Genomic DNA, 19,602 nt, shown 5'->3' on the forward strand with positions numbered 1-19,602 from the left:
CACTCTCGCCCTTCTGCACTCAGAGTCCTGACAGTGATGTGGCGCCCGTGTGCCCGCCCATGGTTCTGTTCCTGGCTACTCTTTTCCTCTCACGTTTCCAGAGTCTTAGCAGACTGTGTTTAAAGAAAGACCTAGTTCATTAAACGCAGTGATGTTTCATGTCTCCCTGCCTTCCGCCCGGAATGTTCCTTCCTCCTTTCCTCTCCTTACCTGGCAAACTTCCACGATTCCTTCCGAATTCAGTCAAGGAGCGTCCCCGGCCCTGCCTTAGGCGGGCTGCTCACTCTTCCCCGTGGACCGCTGCTGCCCCCCTCTGTATCTGTCCCTCGTGTTGTAATAACCTTCTCCGCGTGTGTGCCTCGCTCACTCGCTCTGTGCTGGTCCTCTTAGGTTGGAGACCTTGCCTTACAGTGCAGATCAGTGCCTGTCTTGTGTGATTTTTCTTAAACTCTTTGAAGATTTTTTTTTCCCTTGTGTATAGAGTCCTGAACTTAGGAACTTATTTGGCAGGTATCTATTAGTATACTCAGTTATTAGACTGAAACCCTTTTAGTAATCAAAGGCAATCTTCTTAATTTTTTATGGTTCCTTCTAAGTAGGTGTTATCTCTATGTGTACCACAAAATTAGAGCTGTAAAAATGAGTTTATATAGATAAATGAAATAAAGTTAAATGTGGTCTGATCACAGTTATCTGTTAGAGCCCCAACGGAATAACGGTTTTTTTTTTTTTTTTTGTCGTTGTTGTTGTTTTCTTTTCTAACTGATATGAAGAAGCTATCTAGTGGCTGGAATTGTATCTCTAAAATATGTGGTAGTAATTTAATTTGTACTCATGGCTTGATTTTCTTTTTAATATGCAGGGTGACCTTGATACCACAGCAGTGAAAGTAGAATTTGATGAAGAATTCAGCGCAGCGCCAGTAGAAGGGGCAGGAGAGGAGGCATTGACCCCGGCAGCTCCTATAAATAAAGGCCCCAAACCCAAACGGGAGAAAAAGGAACCTGGTGAGTAGCTGTTACAGGTTTTTTGGATTTGGTGTGTTTGTGGAAGGAAAGGGGTGAGAAATAAACAGCATAGAGAGTATAAGTAGATTCTTTCGATTGTGCTTTTTTCCTAGTAGTTGAAGTAATGCCTTCACTCTTCATGAACATTTGTTATTTTATAATAAACTTTTCATTGTAACAGTTTTCTTATGTGTTTTTACTAAAGGCTTTTGAGTGAGTACTGATAAACCTATCATTGCCATATTTTTGCTTGTAGTTGCCAGGGTGAGAAAAACACCTACGTCATCTGGTAAACCCAGTGCAAAGAAAGTGAAGAAACGAAATCCGTGGTCAGACGATGAATCCAAGTCAGAAAGTGACTTGGAAGAAACAGAGCCTGTGGTGATCCCTAGAGATTCTCTGCTCAGGAGAGCGGCAGGTATCGTGCTGTGTTGTACTTACTTCATCGTGTGTTATAGTGAGACCTGTCAGTTGGTAGGGTTAGTATTATTAGTGTTGCCGAAGCTCTAAGTCGATTACTGTGTTAGAGTTACAAACATGATGGTAAAGAAAATAGCTTTATTAGGATGGCCTTTTCTTTTTTTTTTGAGAGTTTTTTTTGCTATAGGGCACGTGCGCTCACCAGAGTGACAGAGACACAGAGAGATAGAAAGCGAGAAATAACCCCTCAGGGGTGATGGCCACGCCACAGTCCCTTCTCCTCCATTCTCCTCTTGGGATCTTGGGCACGCACGCACATGTACCCGGCATGAATTTAAGCCACCAGGTCCAGGACTTGAACCATGGTTGACTACATGGGAGTCCAGCGACATAGCCATTATGCTAACTGCTGGTCCCAGGATGGTCTTTTCAAGAAAACAGTTTTCTCTCAAGTGAATCACGTTCTCTTACTGATTTTTATTATGAAGTTTGGGCTATATAGCCTCTATAATTTGAAGATGTTTAGTAAAAAAAAAACACACTGGTAGTGCACTAGCAGTGATGAATCTACAAGAAGTATTAATACTTTGCAGTTGTTGTTTTCTACCACATGTATTATAAAATGTTTCCTCCTATTTTAAGAATCTTATTTCATGCACATAACTCTCTTTTAAATAATTACAGTGATAGGATTAGTCTGCAGAATCCCATTTTGCTACTATATATTGCCGTTAAGCATAATCTGAATATTTGTTAAGTTGAAGTATTCAAGTAATTAAAATCTGATGAGTTTCCTATCTTGTAGTTTCTTCTCAAATTTTATTGCATCCTAATTTATTAAAATGAATGATATAACATTGTGGTTATTTACCTCTGGGAGATACATTTTTAATGTTACACCAGGTCTTAATTTCTTTGGTTTCTTTAATCACCAAGTGATTGAATTTCTTTCTCTATTGTACATAGGGGGGATATACTATAGATGAATTTTTAACATGAGTAATTTAACTTACATGAAAATTATTGTTAAATTAAATACTTAAAAATTATATTCTGGCTTTTTTATACATCAAGCATGAAGTGTAAAATTACATAGTATCCTAATTTTTTTTTTAAGTTCCTCTTATTTGTTTCCCTCATGGAAGGGAGAGAGATAGACCCTAAACAAGGTCTTCATGACACAATCCACCTCCAACTCAGCGAGCTCAGATCACGGGCACACGCCCATGTTCCCAATGTACAGGCAGGCCGCAGGTTGTGAACCTCGGACCTCCCCATTTGACTCCAGCCGTGCAACCACTGTGCCACTGACTGGCCTGATTTTAAAATTTTATTTCATTATACATACTAGAAATTGTAATAAGACCTATGTACTCATAAACAAGTACCTTTTTTTTTTTTTTTTTTTGAGAGGCTTTTGCTATAGGGCGCATGCGCTCGCCAGACAGATAGAAAGAGACACAAAGCGAGAAATCAACCCCCGGAGGGATGGCAATGCCACAATCCCTTCTCCTCTGTTCTCCTCTAGGGATCTTGGGCATGCACGCACACGCGCCCGGCGTGAGTTTTAAGCCACCGGGTCCGGGGCACGAACCGTGGTCGACTACATGGGAGTCCAGCGACATAGCCATTACGCTAACTGTTGGTCCCTTTTTTTTTTTAACATGTACCTTTTAATGTATTAAATTATTGTTTTGCTAATATACTTAGGTGGTATATCTCCAATCTTTTCTCATTACCCTTGTGATTTCATGGTAAAAGATAGAAGATAGATGTTTTTATCTAAGAGGTTAAGAGAAAGTTTAGCACTTTAAAGAGCTATACAATTTGTCATTCATAATTGAGAAATGGGAAATCTTCTATTAGTCAGCATTTGTTTAGTGGCCATGTAAGACAAGGCCTTTGGTGTTTTTGAGTAACCATTTAACTGTAACAAGGAGTGTCCTAATTAATCAGCCCTAACAGTTTATGCCCTGCTAACATGCATAACATTTACCCTAGCTTCACAGAAAGTGCAAGACAGATGCTAGCACTATCAAATAACTGAGACCATAGTTGGGATTTTTTTTTTTATTCTCTGAGTGCTTGTCTTAAACTTTTCTCATATATAGGTAGCTATAGTATTTTTTGCATGCATTATCAATAATATTTCATGTGGAGAAAGCTAGGTTTTGTGTAACTTTTTTTTTTTTTTAATTTCTCTCCTAGCTGAAAGACCTAAGTACACGTTTGACTTCTCAGAAGAAGAGGATGATGATGCTGATGATGACGACGACAATAATGATTTAGAGGAATTGAAAGTTAAAGCATCTCCCATAGCTAATGATGGAGATGATGAATTTGTTCCTTCAGATGGCTTAGATAAAGACGAATATGCATTTTCACCAGGCAAATCAAAAGCCACTCCAGAGTAAGTAACGAAGCAACTGCTGTTCACTAATATTGTTTGGTTAGTTGTAGGCTTCTGGCAAAGGTGTTGAACTCTCAGAAGTTGTTATCATTGTAGGTAAAGTCTTTTACTGATAGAATAAATCTGTTACTGTTGCAGCTGTTATCGTAGTCTCTAGGAGGGATTGGCAAACTTTCTCCATAAAAGCCTCGGTAGTAAATATTTTAGGTTTTGCGGGCCTTGTGTTTTCTGACACAGCTACTCAGAGCTGTCTCTGTAGCAAGAAAGCAGCCATAAACAACATATAAATAAATGTGTGAAGTCGTGTTCCAAGAAAACATGTACAGAAATAGGCAGCCAGCCCATGGGACATAGTTGGACAACCTCTAGTTTTGAGAAAAGTTACTGAATCTTTAGAATTGGGATGTTCGGCCTTGATTGATTTTTTTTTTTTTTTTCCTCGCTAAAACTAAATTTAAGTGTGAAATCTAGAATATGGGATATGAGGTTTATGAATTATTTCAGATTTTTTAAAGAGATATTTTGTCTTCTCTTATAATTGACCTTGACCAACTACCCACCTACAGTCTAGTGTCAGAAATAAGATTACCACCTGCTATTCTATCTTTCTCAAATTATGTATTTAAATACACACACACACACACGCATATATATGTATTTGTATGAGAGAAAGATAAATAGGTACCCTTGACAGGGTCTGGGCATGTGTGATCTTTTCCCCTGACCTCCCAGCAGACAAGATCATAGCCACACATAGCTGAGCTTAGAATGTTCAGGTCAGCCCCAGGTCCAAATCCAAGCCCTCCCACGTGGCTCCAGTATGGGACAGCCATGCCCTCCTGCAGCACCGCAGATGAGCCTTTTCCTAGGATTTTGCCTTTAATTGACTGATGTTACATTCTGGAATAATTATTTCTGTCAACCATAGAGTTTAGCTTAAAGGTATTTCCAATCACTTTAAACCATTGTCCAGTTTCCATTCTCCTTTGTTTTTATGTTAAAATACTGATTTGTCTGATAGACATCAGTGTGCGTGTTCTATATACGTATGGTTTGTGTGTATATGTGCACACCTCTATAATAGAAAAGAGAGACTTTGTTTGCCCTGTCTTTAATAGAGAAAAAGAAATAGATGAGAGAACTAAAATGTTTTCTGTAAGTATAATCCTGCAGTACCTATTGCATATACTTCATCAGGGATGAAAGCAGAGATTCAAATTATATTGTCTTTGTGGTCTCTTTTTTTTCTTTCTAATAGAAAATCTTCACATGACAAAAAAAGTCAGGATTTTGGAACTCTCTTCTCATTTCCTTCATACTCTCAGAAGTCAGAAGATGGTATGCCCATTTAATCCTTTTATTGTTACTTATTGTATTATTGCTATGTAATTGGCAGAGACAAAACGGTCAATAAATCATTAGGTCATGATTTAATTTCAGAAGTTTTCATGACTAGAAAGCATACCATTTTACAGTTTACTTAAGATATTAAGGTGTATTTCCATTTTTTGATGTGATTCCAACTAGTTGGTTAGAATAAGTGTTATGAAAGCATTTAGGGGCATAGGAAGACGCCGACCTAAGTGTGTATGGAGTGTAGGTGTGTTTATGTGTATGCAGTGTTTTAGTGAGAGACGAGAAATATAAAATGAAATTTGGGAAGATGGAAATGGATTTTTATAGCAATGAGACTATATATATATAGATATATATATATAATCATTTTCTAAAGCTGTAGAGGTACCACTATGAATGTAGATTTGTTTTACTAAACCCTGGTAACTGAGTAACTGAAGGTTTCATAGTAGTAAATTTAACCAGGATATATGCTTTTTGTTTCCAGTGTTTTCGTGTGTAGAACTTTTAGGGTCATTTATTTAATTGATTCACTGCCTTATATTTTTTAATACACACATACATATTTAGATTTGGTAATGTACTCTCTCTATACAGATAGATACTCATTTTTGACAGCATATCAGAATAGTTATGTAAAAATATTAAATTATATCCAAGTAACCATTTTAAATTTCCTGTATGATTTGAGGGAAGAAATGATTGATTAATTAAACTAATTTAAGCAAAAACTAGAGTGAAGGTAAGCCTTTATTTTAAAATTAATCTTCAATAATTTATTGATTTAAAAATATGAGCATTTGGTTTCCTTTTAATTTTAAACATTATTACTAATATTCCTGAAATGATGATTAATTTTATTAGTACATATACTAAATTAGTCACAATAGAACTTTTTCATATCTCTTCTTAAAATATATCATCAGTATATATTTTTGAACTGCTCAAAAATTGCATTTGGGACCATTAATTTTTACTCTCTACAAATTTCTATATAGTTTTACAACAGAATGAACATTTTTGAGGTATAACATTGATTAACATTTTTCTTTTAGTTCTTTGCTTATTGTGGATTATGTATCACAAAATAAAAACTTTTAAGATCTATAATTTAGCTAAAGATAGGTCATCAGTTAAAATAATCAAAATTTACTAAGAGGTCTTTATAATATTTTTACTTAAAAAAAGCTTTGTAATTTTTAGATTCAGCTAAATTTGACAGCAATGAAGAAGATTCAGCTCCTGTTTTTTCTCCATCATTTGGTCTAAAACAAACAGATAAAGTTCCAAGTAAAACAGTAGCTGCTAAAAAGGGTACGTACTTATATCTGAGTGTGTTAAGCATTGTATAAATCATGTAGTGATGAAAGTTGATGTAAGGGGAATTTAATATAGTTTGAAACTATTTGTGCTGGGGCCTTACTATAAAACAGTCATGAAGTGTAAATATGTTAGGAGGTCGATCTTTCTAACTCTTATTAAGATATCTCTAAGACTTAATTTTAAAGCTGTTGTAAGTGTAAAATAATCCCATGCATTGATACTTAAAAAGAGCTTTCTAGTAAAGCTCCTGTAGTTGTTAGGTTGCAAAGCAGATTAAAATTTTGTCTCACTTAGCCTAATTCTGTTATCTATGTCAGTCATGCCTCAGCTCCTCATATGGAGGGATTAGCCTGTTCATTCAGGGTCCTCTTTTTATTCAGGAGTCGTGTACTTCTTTCTTTTCAATAGCCTTAGATTGTCCAATAAGCACATTTGAGCTGGTTTATGAATCTGTTTCTAGTACCGAAACAAGGTATGTACCTTGTCTTTTATTTGAAGGTCAGTATTAGTGCTTTGTGTTTGAAATACAATACTTTACTTAAAAAACAAACAAAACAACAACAAGAAAACCTAATGAGGTGCATGTAAGACAGCAAGTAGATAAATGATATGGGCAGCCCCTCAAGGAATCTAAGAATCCAGAACAGAAGACACAGTTATACACATGTATTGGATGTAGCAGAACAATTTTCGTAAGTCTGTATTCTAAGTGCGTTAAGAAATTGATGGGTAAGAAGTAGATTGACTGTAGGAGTGTACCCAGTCAGCACACTGGATAACTACCTCTATCCTGTTGCCCCCACCACTGCAGTGTGCATCTGTATCTCTTTGGCTGAGACCTTTCTCTTTGCTAGGATATTAACACTTCCTGCTCCCAGCTACTCTTTTATTTTATTTTTCTTTTTGGAGAGATTTTCACTGTAGGGCGCGTGCGCTCGCCAGACAGACAGAGAGAGACATAGAGACAGAAAGCGAGAAATCACCCCCCGGGGGGATGGTCACGCCGCAATCCCTTCTCCTCCATTCTCCTCTCGGGATCTTGGGCACGCACGCACACGCGCCCGGCGTGAGTTTTAAGCCACCGGGTCCGGGACACGAACCGCGGTCGACTACGTGGGAGTCCAGCGACATAGCTATTACGCTAACTGCTGGTTCCCCTCCCAGCTACTCTTAACCAGTGATTAAAGAAGCTAGTCTATAACTATCTCAGTCCCCCTGTCTCAGGTGTACTAGCCTGGACTATGTATTCTACGCTGTCTCCCAAAAATTTCCCACAGGATTAAGATCCAAGAAGGAAGATTTGCTGTATGATTTACCCATTACTAACTCTCCTCTGTTTATTTCCTTATTTTTGTATTTTCTTTCCTTCACTGGCCAAAGAAATGCTTGTATTTGGATGCTTGGCTTGGCCTGGCTTGGTTGAGAGAGTAAGCTTCTGGGGAACCCAAATCGAGGCAGACCTGATCATTTCCCTTTAAGCATCTTTTTAAAAATCACTTCCATGTGAACATCTTATAGACACCCTGAAAATGTAGGCGCCATATCACTTCTTGACGCATATGGTCCTTTTTCCTGTCCACCCATATTAACTTCATTAGTTAGAAATCAGCATTAACTTACAGGCTAGAATAGCATGTCATCTATTTTGCTTGTTTCCCCAGTAGCTGACCTGAGCCTGTGTCAGTCGAAGAGGTGACTATTGCCTGTGGTGTGATTTCAGGGACTCCAGCCCTCAGCCTTCCTCTGACCCTCTTCCCAAAATGCAGTACAGTTCCTGTAAGATATTATCTCAAGGAGGGTATCCATCCTGGCCCTTTGTATGATTGTCTATGTTAACCCCAAATTACATGATAATTCTAGAAGTTAAATTCTGTAGTTCTAATAATTTACAGCAAAAAGCAGCCCAGAGTAGTCTGGTATCTGTTCTTTGCCTGACATAGTTGAAAGTATCACTTAACACTGAAAGCCCAGAAATCCCGCTGATAAAAAAATCGTTCCTGGAGCATCCGATTGTCAAGGCTGTGCTCCTGTCAGCCACGCTGCAATCTCTTTTCCTCCATTCTCCTCTTGGGATGTTGGACACATGCATCACAAGTAAAAAGTGATGATCAGTTTTCACATCGAGTTTTAGATAAAACTGGAAAACAGGTCTATTTTAAAAACAAAATTCAACCAGGCAAAGGCCTTATTTTATTATCAATTTAGTGGGATTGTCCTATTTCTTTCTACATATAACTACTAAGTCTGGATTTCAACTTTTGGATAGAAGTGAGTTGGTTTCCATTCTGTGTATTTGAGAAGCCCATAAACATGTATATTCTTCTCAGTTTGAATTTAACACATGGTTATACTTGGGTTCTATTACTACGTCACATATGCTACTTGTTTACTATGACTATACTTAAAAGTTACTGCTTAATTAATTTTAATGGACAGTGCCTAAAATCTCAACTGAGTTATCTAGTGGCACATTATGCATAATTAAGTACAAAGCATTTGTCATCTATATGAAATGATTTGCCTTTACCATGGCACAAAGCAGAAACCGTCTTATCATTTATGGCTACTCAGTTTCGGCTATCAGCAGTAAGAAATCCCATTGTTGTAAGACTCATTTTAGCTTGGCTTGTTGTTGAGTGTATTACATTGACCTATGGAATGGAAATTTGCTTCATAGGAAAATCATCTTCAGATATAGCACCTAAGCCCAAGAGAACCCCCAAACAGAAGAAAGTCATAGAGACTGTCAACTCTGACTCAGATTCGGAATTTGGCATTCCAAAGAAGACGCCGACACCAAAAGGTGAGGATTATATCATCTTTGAAACCTTTCAATACCTGTCGTGTGGAAAAGATTTCGTTTCTTCTACCTCATTGAATTTAGAGAGGATTGGTACTTATTTTTAAACCGCTTTACTCTTCAATAAGCATGTGTCTTAAAAACCAGTCCTGAATTAGAGTCCAAAAGAAGTATAGCAATTTAGCCCAGTCACTTTGCCTTACAGATAAAAACTTGAGACTCAGCGAGATGAGGTGAGAAAAGCTGAGAATGGTGCAAAGCCCCCTGCAGACGACTCTCTGGCAGATTAAAAGGCAGGTTAGGGTAGTCACTGTAGTCAGCTAGACATAGGACTCTTAAACCAGGACCTTTACTCATCTAGGAAACGACATAACTATACTCAAGGCCACCCAGGAGCCAGCGCTAGTTCTTCCTGAGGGTCGTCAGAAAGGTCATGACGTATTTTTTCTATGTCTTTCTGTGCAAAAATGCATTATGACTTTTCCAACTCCCAGAATCAGGAAAGCCCTTAAAGATGCTTTGAAAAGTATTTATGTATGACATATGTGCTATATAGATATCCTCAGAGCAGATATGCTCTCAGGATAACCGCTCAGTCTTTTATTCCACTGACAGATATTGTTATCAGTATGTTTATTTTACTTAAAGGGATGGCTGAGATAAGGAGCCACAGACCTACAGGGAAACAGGGAGATTAGGAGGGTAGGAAAGAGTCATAGTGAGTGGGCGGGGTCAACACTTAAAATATGCATGGTTTGAAATTTTTATAAATTCCAAAATGCTATTTCATTTATTTATATTTTGATTAAGTATGACATCCCAAGATCATTTAGGCTGTATTTTGTTATTAGTATACTCTAGTAGGTCATAGCTCTTAACGAATTTTTTTTTAAGATTTAGAATTGCAATTTATTTAGAGGTTTTGGCCCTAGGAAGCGTGCGCTCCCCAGAGAGAGAGAGACAGACAGACAGACAGGGAAAGTGAGAATTCACCTTCCAGGGGGGATGGCCATGCCACTGTCCCTTCTTCTCCAGGGATCTTGCGCATGCATGCACACATGCCTGGTGTGATTTTCAAGCCACCCGATCTGGGACTTGAACTGTGGTCAGCTATTTGGGAGTCTAGCAACCTAACTACTATGCCATCTGCTGGGATTTAGTTCTGCTTTCTCTTTCACTGGCATCATTGTGGAAGGAGACATCTGCCCACTCCTTAAATATTACCTTCTTCTTCCTCAAATGGTGAGAATGAGAGATTAACTAGGTTAAGAAAAATGCTGCATGTGATGAGTCTAGGCCAGAGGAGGAATATGGATTTGACAGATTATTTTATGATTAATTCTGGGTAGTATAAGACTGTGCTACTCAAAGTGGGATCAGTGATTGTTTACTGTTCTATGAGGTAATAAATAAAATGGAAAGTAATTCTTTAAACCTTTATCATTGATGTTAATTAAAACATATGATTACTTTTTAAATGATTTATATTTTGATGCATTTTAAAAAGTATTGGTCCATGACAAATTTGAAATGAAGAAAAGTTTTTTTTTTCAGCTCATGTAAGGTTTTTTTTTTTTCCCCTAAGAGGTTTTTGCCATAGGACATGCGTATGCTGGTTGGAAAGAGGAAAACAACAACAACAACAACAAAAACAGAGACAGTGAGAGGGAAAGTGAGAAATCACTCTCCAGAGAGGATGACCACACCACAATCCCTTCTCCTCCAATCTCCTCCTGGGATCTTGGGCATGCACGCACATGTACCTATGATTTTCTAGCCAGCAGGCCTAGGTCTCAAACCATGGTTGGCCAAGCGGGAGTTGGGCCACTACACCATCTGCTGGCCTCACATACATAACTCTTCTAAGAGATTTCCTTTTTTTTTAAGAGGTTTTCGCTATAGGGCGCATGTGCTCGCCAGACAGACAGAGAGAGATAGAGAGACAGAAAGTGAGAAATCACCCCCGACGGGGCATGGTCACACTGCAATCCCTTCTCCTCCATTCTCTTCTCGGGATCTTGGGCATGCACGCACACACGCCCGACGTGAGTTTTAAGCCACCAGGTTCGGGACGCAAACCGTGGTCGACTATGTGGGAGTCCAGCGACATAGCCATTACGCTAACTGCTGGTTCCCTAAGAGATTTCCTTTTCACATCCAAGGACCACCTATACAAAAAGCAAATGTATTCTTTTCTGTAGCAGGGGCTTTGTCTCCATGGCTTTCCTATGAATTTAAATGTATCTGTGAAACGCTCTTTAGTCATATCGACCCCAGAATGGAAATGATGCTGTCAAATTGTCCTTTATTTGTAGTAAGAGGTCAGAATTGCAGTGTCCCACTGAATGGGCATGCCAAAAAAGTAAACTGTAATGTGCTTTGAAATTTATCTTTTTAATACTGCATTTAATCTCAGGGGAAAAATAATCCTTTGTATCATTTTAAGGTAAAGGCCGAGGGGCAAAGAAAAGAAAAGCATCTGGTTCCGAAAATGAAGGCGATTATAACCCTGGCAGGAAAACGTCGAAAACAGCAAGCAAGGTAACCAAGAACATCTTTTTAGTGCATGGTTTTGTTTAAGGTTATACATAACCGGCTTAGTTTGCTTATTATTCTAATGTCTTAAACTGGCATTAAACCTAGAGTCTTTTTTTTTTTTTTTTTAGAGGTTTTTGCTATAGAGCACGTCTGCTTGCCAGACAGAGAGAGAGAGATAGAAAGCGAGAAATCACCCCCAAGGGGGGATGACCACGCTGCAATCCCTTCTCCTCCATTTTCCTCTTGGGATCTTGGGCACGCACGCACATGCGCCTGGTATGAGTTTAAGCCACCGGGTCCAGGACTCAAACCACCGTCGACTACATGGGAGTCCAGTGATATAGCCATTACGCTAACTGCTGGTCCCAAACCTAGCATCTTTAGTCAGCGTATTAAGGAGTAAGGAACTATCCAAGTTCAAATTTATATAGTCAAGCTGTATTTTGGATAACAAGGTGCTAGAAATTAACCCCTCATAGAATCTGCCGTTTCACTCATCGAATTGCAAGAGTTACATGCTATGTGAATACTGGACTATTTCAGACTAAAATGCCATCAATCTGAAATATTTTTCAGAATAAGGACTGTTCTTAGTTGAATTCATTTAACTGTGGTTGATTTTCCCAATTAGTCTGACCCTTCTCCAGAAGCGTGCTATTTCTTTTAGATAAGTAAATGACATCAACTACTGTCCCCCAACTCTTTCTTCTCTCTTTCTAATAAACCTTCCAAATACATAGATAATCATATAGCTTTATGTTGCTTTTCACTTTGACCTCTTTTTTATTTATTTTTTTTTTTGAGAGGTTTTTGCTATAGAGCGTGTGTGCTTGCCAGACAGACAGACAGAAAGCGAGAAATCACCCCCCCGGGGGGGGGGATAGCCACGCCACAATCCCTTCTCCTCCATTCTCTTGGGATCTTGGGCATGCATGCACCTGGCATGAGTTTAAACCACCAGGTCTGGGACTCAAACTGTGGTCGACTACATGGAAGTCCAGTGAGGTACCATCTGCTGGTCCCCATTTTAAGAGAGATTTTTGTTACAGGGTGTGTGCCCTCACTAGAGGGACAGACAAAAAGAAAGCAAGAAATCACCCCCAGGGGGAATGGTCACCCCTGCAATCATTTCTCTTCCCACTTTGACCTCTTCTATACAGTCACCTTCTGTACTTCTGGTCTACCTCAGTGACTCTTCACTTTCATAAACTTTTACAGTGTGTACTACACACACTATTGAAAAATGGGGTCAGGCTGTTGCTTCCATCAACAATGAAGTCCTCTATCAGATAGTGGAGACTTCATTAACAGACTGCGATCTGGTTAAGAACCCAGTTGATTTTGACTTGACAATATACTAGCCTGAGTTTTGGTTGATGCAATTCTCATTCTAAACACATTTATATTTATGAAAGCTACAGTGATATATAGATCCTTTTCAACCAAGGTAAAAGCGGGACCAGCAGTTAGTGTAATGGCTATGTTGCTGGACTCCCACGTAGTTGACTGTGGTTCGAGTCCCCGACCTGGTGGCTTAAAACTCACGCAGGGCACATGTGCGTGTGTGCCCAAGATCCCGAGAGGAAAATGGAGGAGAAGGGATTGTGCCGTGGCCATCCCCCCTGGGGGTGATTTCTCACTTTCTATCTCTCTGTCTCTCTCTGTCTATCTGGCGAGTGCACATGCCCTATAGCAAAAACCTCTCAAAAAAAAAAAAAATTTAAAAAACAAAAACCAAAGGTAAAAGCCACTTGGTATCTGTATTTTATACCTTTTGTACAAGCAAGAATAAGTCTGAGGAAACACCCTTGTTAGATGAAGCTGGGCCTCTGGTTATTCAGCTTACCTCCTTATCTTCACCAGGTTTCTGTTATCTCTTAGAAAGGTGCAGAACATGTAACACACGTGTGTACTACACACTGTAGAAGAGCCTGTTCCCTCTACTTCCATGAGCTCTTGGAGGGTGGGATAACTTTATTAATTTAGGCATTATGCATGCTTGTTGGATAGTATCCACTTTCAGAAATAATGTTGCATTTTTGAAGCTAGAAGTTGGTAAATATAAAGCCACCAGTGTGGAAAGTTATTATATTTAATCTTTTTCTCTTTCCAAAAAATGATTAGGTAACTGGTCCGTACACCTAAATTAGCATTATAATTCTGATTTAAAAAGCAGTGACGTGTAAGGACTAGTCCTTAACACTAGTCTTTTTGTTTAACTTTGGCATTTTAAATCTATTTTCTTTTTTTGTTTTTTAATGTCTAGAAACTGAAGAAAACATCTTTCGATCAGGATTCAGATGTGGACATCTTCCCGTCGGACTTCACTTCTGAGCCACCTTCTCTGCCACGGACCGGTCGGGCCAGAAAAGAAGTAAAATATTTTGCAGAGTCTGATGAAGAAGATGATGTTGATTTTGCAATGTTTAATTAAGTGCCCAAAGAGCACAGAAACATTTTTCAACAAATACGTTGTGTTGTCCTCTTGTCTTTTCTGTCTCAGACTTTTGTACATCTGGCTTATTTTAATGTGATGATGTAATTGATGGTTTTTTATTATTGTAATGGTCACCCCTGCAATCATTTCTCTTCCCACTTTGACCTCTTCTATACAGTCACCTTCTGTACTTCTGGTCTACCTCAGTGACTCTTCACTTTCATAAACTTTTACAGTGTGTACTACACACACTATTGAAAAATGGGGTCAGGCTGTTGCTTCCATCAACAATGAAGTCCTCTATCAGATAGTGGAGACTTCATTAACAGACTGCGATCTGGTTAAGAACCCAGTTGATTTTGACTTGACAATATACTAGCCTGAGTTTTGGTTGATGCAATTCTCATTCTAAACACATTTATATTTATGAAAGCTACAGTGATATATAGATCCTTTTCAACCAAGGTAAAAGCGGGACCAGCAGTTAGTGTAATGGCTATGTTGCTGGACTCCCACGTAGTTGACTGTGGTTCGAGTCCCCGACCTGGTGGCTTAAAACTCACGCAGGGCACATGTGCGTGTGTGCCCAAGATCCCGAGAGGAAAATGGAGGAGAAGGGATTGTGCCGTGGCCATCCCCCCTGGGGGTGATTTCTCACTTTCTATCTCTCTGTCTCTCTCTGTCTATCTGGCGAGTGCACATGCCCTATAGCAAAAACCTCTCAAAAAAAAAAAAAATTTAAAAAACAAAAACCAAAGGTAAAAGCCACTTGGTATCTGTATTTTATACCTTTTGTACAAGCAAGAATAAGTCTGAGGAAACACCCTTGTTAGATGAAGCTGGGCCTCTGGTTATTCAGCTTACCTCCTTATCTTCACCAGGTTTCTGTTATCTCTTAGAAAGGTGCAGAACATGTAACACACGTGTGTACTACACACTGTAGAAGAGCCTGTTCCCTCTACTTCCATGAGCTCTTGGAGGGTGGGATAACTTTATTAATTTAGGCATTATGCATGCTTGTTGGATAGTATCCACTTTCAGAAATAATGTTGCATTTTTGAAGCTAGAAGTTGGTAAATATAAAGCCACCAGTGTGGAAAGTTATTATATTTAATCTTTTTCTCTTTCCAAAAAATGATTAGGTAACTGGTCCGTACACCTAAATTAGCATTATAATTCTGATTTAAAAAGCAGTGACGTGTAAGGACTAGTCCTTAACACTAGTCTTTTTGTTTAACTTTGGCATTTTAAATCTATTTTCTTTTTTTGTTTTTTAATGTCTAGAAACTGAAGAAAACATCTTTCGATCAGGATTCAGATGTGGACATCTTCCCGTCGGACTTCACTTCTGAGCCACCTTCTCTGCCACGGACCGGTCGGGCCAGAAAAGAAGTAAAATATTTTGCAGAGTCTGATGAAGAAGATGATGTTGATTTTGCAATGTTTAATTAAGTGCCCAAAGAGCACAGAAACATTTTTCAACAAATACGTTGTGTTGTCCTCTTGTCTTTTCTGTCTCAGACTTTTGTACATCTGGCTTATTTTAATGTGATGATGTAATTGATGGTTTTTTATTATTGTGGTAGGCCTTTTAACATTTTGTTCTTACACATGCAGTTTTATGCCCTTTTTTACTCATTGAAATGTCATGTACTGTCTGATTGGCTTGTAGAATTGTTATAGACTGCCGTGCATTAGCACAGATTTTAATTGTCATGGTTGCAGACTACAGACCTGCTTTTTGAACTGAAATTTAAACATTAAAAAATGGAACTGTGTTCTTTGTCTCTTTACTGAAGAAAGTGTAGGTAGTAAAAGTTCCCACACACTTTAAAATAAATATATTTTATTCTTTGCCAGGAGACTCCATGGAAAAAGGTAAACAGTATATGAACATAGAAAGCATTGTTAAACAATCTCAATGTACAAACAGAGCCAGTGAAAGTACATCACAGACTTGCTAATATATCAAAAAAACAAAATCCACTAGTGCTTAAATGAGAACTAAGAAATTGACACTTGTATCTGTTAACCACTCTACCACAGCTTTCACTCTGCTTCATAGTGATTGAACAAGGTCAAAGGAGGCAGATTCTATGTCCATGCCAGTGGGAGTGAATGTTAGCCCCTTGGCATAGAGAAGGCTGGGAAAAAAAAAAATCCCAATATCGGCATGAATCAGGAAGGACATTAGTTATGTGGTCCAGGTAGTCGACCAGCCTGCTAATTTTCCCATGAATTTTCCCTAATGGCTTGTGAACAGGTAAACAAAAACTTACTAACACTGAAAAGTGTCTCTGCCTTGAAGGCTATCATCACTGTAAAAATGTAGTATTTTTTTTTCTTTTTTTTCCCACTGTGTAGTTATGTCATTAAACAAGTAATAAACCACTTTTTATTTAAAGTGACAAGAATTGAATGAATGACATTTGCTCAACTGAACTGCAGTTATCCAGAGTTCTCTTCTGCTAGTGCAGTGAATTTGTTTACTCTTACTGGGCAACATGAAATAAAAGAGGCAGTTTGAGAACATCGAAAAGGAGCAAGGACAAGCTTCCGCACTAACTAAATCAGAATCTCTCTAGTCTTCTGTCATACTGTACAGCAGTCCTGTTTCCTTACCTGGGTGTCTTGATTATTCCATGAAAGCAAGACAGTCATCTTTTGGAACCTTTCTTAGGTGGACAGGTACAGTAGTCTATTTCATAACCTTGATGTCTTGGTTATTTGGAGTATGCAAAACAAAAGGAAAGCACCAAACATACAGTAGAGAAAGAACAGAGCCAATACTTGTATGTACAAAGTCTTCAGAAACTTAACCAGGGCAACTCATTTGAACTGGTTCTTTACCATGCAATCTTGAGTGTTCGAAGAGGAAAATAGAAGCTCTTAACTAGTTTCTGGTTGCATGAAATGGCTGATTTTTAGAATTTGAAAAGTTTGTATTTCTAGGTAACTTAGAGTGAGGAGTATATATATATATATATTGATATATATATATATATTGATACATATGAAAACGTCTTGGTCCTTCTTGAGTTTTAATATATTTTCAGTCCAAAAACTAAGCAGCAGTAAAAATGGTTTTCTTCTTTTCTTGCATTTTTAAATCCCGGAACTGAAGGTACTGGGGAATGTTTGAAGTAGCTGGAAAATGTCTTATTGCACCAGAGGTGACTGGCTGACCCCGCTGGTTTCCACGGAGCTGGGGGAGATGCTGGGACTGTGCTCTGCTGTGTTTCCACTGGAGCTTGGGGTCAAGGGTTCATGTCCTTCGGAATTCTCCAGCATCTCCTGAATAAGAGGTGGCATTGATCCAGGAATTTCCATTTTCAAGGTAATTACACGTTCTGCACCTTTTAAAAAGAGATAACAGAAATCCGGTTAAGATAAGGAATTAAGCTGGATAACCAGAGGCCCAGTTTCATCTACTTTAACAAGGGCGTTTCCTCAGACTTATTCTTGCTTGCACATAAGGTATAAAATACAGATACCAAGTGGGTTTTACCTTGGTTGAAAAGGATCTATTTATCGTTGTAGCTTTCATAAATATAAATGTATTTAGAATGAGAATCGCATCAACTAAAAATCAGGCTAGTACATTGTAAAGTCAGAATCAACTGGGTTCTTAACCGGGTCACAGTCTGTTAATGAAGAGTCTCTACTATCTGATAGGACTTCCTCGTCGATGGAAGCAACAGCTGACCCTATTTTTCCTCTTGCTAACAGAAAACTGGGAAAGGTATGCAGCAGCAAAGTAGCTCCAAGCCTCAGAAGCTACATCAAAATTTATAAAGGGAGGTTTCTGATCAGAGGCACAAAGAGTGTATCCTGAAGACGAGACAGTGACCCACAAGGAAAGGACGAACTTGAGAAATAAATGTGATTAACAACCCGATCCAGCAGTGCACTGTCTAATGCGGGAGCCACTAGTCGCTTGTGGCTAGTTAAATTTAGATTTGTAAAATTAAACACACTGAGGAAAAGGGTGCTTCAGTTGCACTGGCCATATTTCCAGTGTTCAAAAACTACATGTGAGCAGAGGCTACTGGACTGGACAGTGCAGGTGACAGAATATTCTCGTATTCACAGTGAACTGTTAGATATCACTGTTATAATACAGTTCACTTTTTTTTTTTTAAGAGGATTTTGCTATAGGGTGCGTGTACTCACCAGAAAAAATAGAGACAGAAAGACAGAAATCGAGAAATCATCCCTGAGGGGTGATGGCCACACCGCAATCCCTTCTCCTCCATTCTCCTATCAGGATCTTGGGCACGCACGTACACACACCCGGTGTGAATTTAAGCCACTGGGTCTGGAACTTGAACTGTAGTCTACTACACGGGAGTCCAGCGACATAGCCATTACGCTAACTGCTGGTCCCAGTACACTGTATTTTTAAGTACTCTCTGAAATGGAGAGTTTGTTCCGTGGCTCACCAAGGTCTTCAGGGCCAGAGTATGCTAACGGAGGAGAATGACGAATAATAACACATGTGGTGGGGGGGGAGACGCCGAGCTGTCTTTCTACATAGAGAAACCCTGCTCTAACCCTCAAACGTGCTATGGCTCTCGGTTCTCTGTAATTGCTTGAGTTGCCACAAACTGAAAATCACTAGGCAAGGGATATTTATACCTCTCCGGAAGGCAAGAATTCCTTTGCTCAGAAGTGGGGAGAAGTAAATCTGCCTACGCACCGGGGTAGCAGCGGCTACGGTGATGGCGAGAGAAACTTAACCAGTAACAATTACCCTCAGTGCTATTCATTTTTCTCAGCGTTTGGATGTTCAGGGAAAAAAAGGGAGTCATGTTACATAAACCAGGGATGTGTCGAAAGTTGGAATAAAATGTCTAAAATTGGGAAATTTCAAAGTTTGTCATATAGTACATTCTCTTCAAAACAATGATCTTTCTCATCAGTCCTCTGAATTTTAAAGCTCTTAACCACTTAAGATCATTGACTAAGATACATTTGGAGTTCTTTTTTTCATGCCAGGCATGTGTGTACCTGTGCCCAAAACCCCAAAAGGAGGGGGAGAGGAGAAGAGATTGCAGTGTGATCCTTCCCCATGGAGATTGCTTTCTCATTTTGCCTCTCTTTCTCCAGCAAGTATATGCACCTCCTAGCAAATTGAAAAAAAAAAAAAAAAAAAAAAAACTATTTTTGAGGTTTTTTTTTCAATATTTTTTTGAGAGCTTTTTGCTATAGGGCGCATGCGCTCGCCAGACAGACAGAGAGAGACAGAGAGATAGAAAGCGAGAAATCACCACCCAGGGGGGATGGCCACGCCACAATCCCTTCTCTTCCA

At 38.9% G+C, this 19,602-nt stretch overlaps 2 protein-coding genes across 4 annotated transcripts in view; one reads left to right on the top strand and one right to left on the bottom strand.

Moving 5' to 3' along the window:
• TOP2B (DNA topoisomerase II beta) overlaps positions 1-14,402 on the top strand; it is a gene marked incomplete at its 5' end in the record, with an annotated part of 51,908 nt that extends 37,506 nt beyond the window's left edge. Inside the window, 8 exon segments of the mRNA XM_006153321.3 lie at positions 863-1,007; positions 1,264-1,425; positions 3,636-3,837; positions 5,096-5,175; positions 6,397-6,507; positions 9,194-9,319; positions 11,763-11,857; positions 14,121-14,402. Of these exon segments, the coding sequence (XP_006153383.2) occupies positions 863-1,007; positions 1,264-1,425; positions 3,636-3,837; positions 5,096-5,175; positions 6,397-6,507; positions 9,194-9,319; positions 11,763-11,857; positions 14,121-14,288 (1,089 nt within the window).
• Positions 14,403-16,528: 2,126 nt separating this feature from the next.
• The window catches only part of RARB (retinoic acid receptor beta), a 430,651-nt gene continuing 427,577 nt past the window's right edge, over positions 16,529-19,602 (bottom strand). For all 3 annotated transcript variants that reach the window (XM_006153322.3, XM_006153325.3, XM_006153323.3), the window contains exon 8: positions 16,529-17,647. In XM_006153322.3, coding sequence (XP_006153384.1) covers positions 17,451-17,647 — 197 coding nt within the window. In that variant the 3' untranslated portion in view covers positions 16,529-17,450. The remainder of the gene's footprint in view (positions 17,648-19,602) is intronic.

Source organism: Tupaia chinensis, unplaced genomic scaffold (genome assembly GCF_000334495.1).
Source record: "Tupaia chinensis unplaced genomic scaffold, TupChi_1.0 Scaffold000368_1, whole genome shotgun sequence".
Classification (NCBI taxonomy): Eukaryota; Metazoa; Chordata; class Mammalia; order Scandentia; family Tupaiidae; genus Tupaia; species Tupaia belangeri.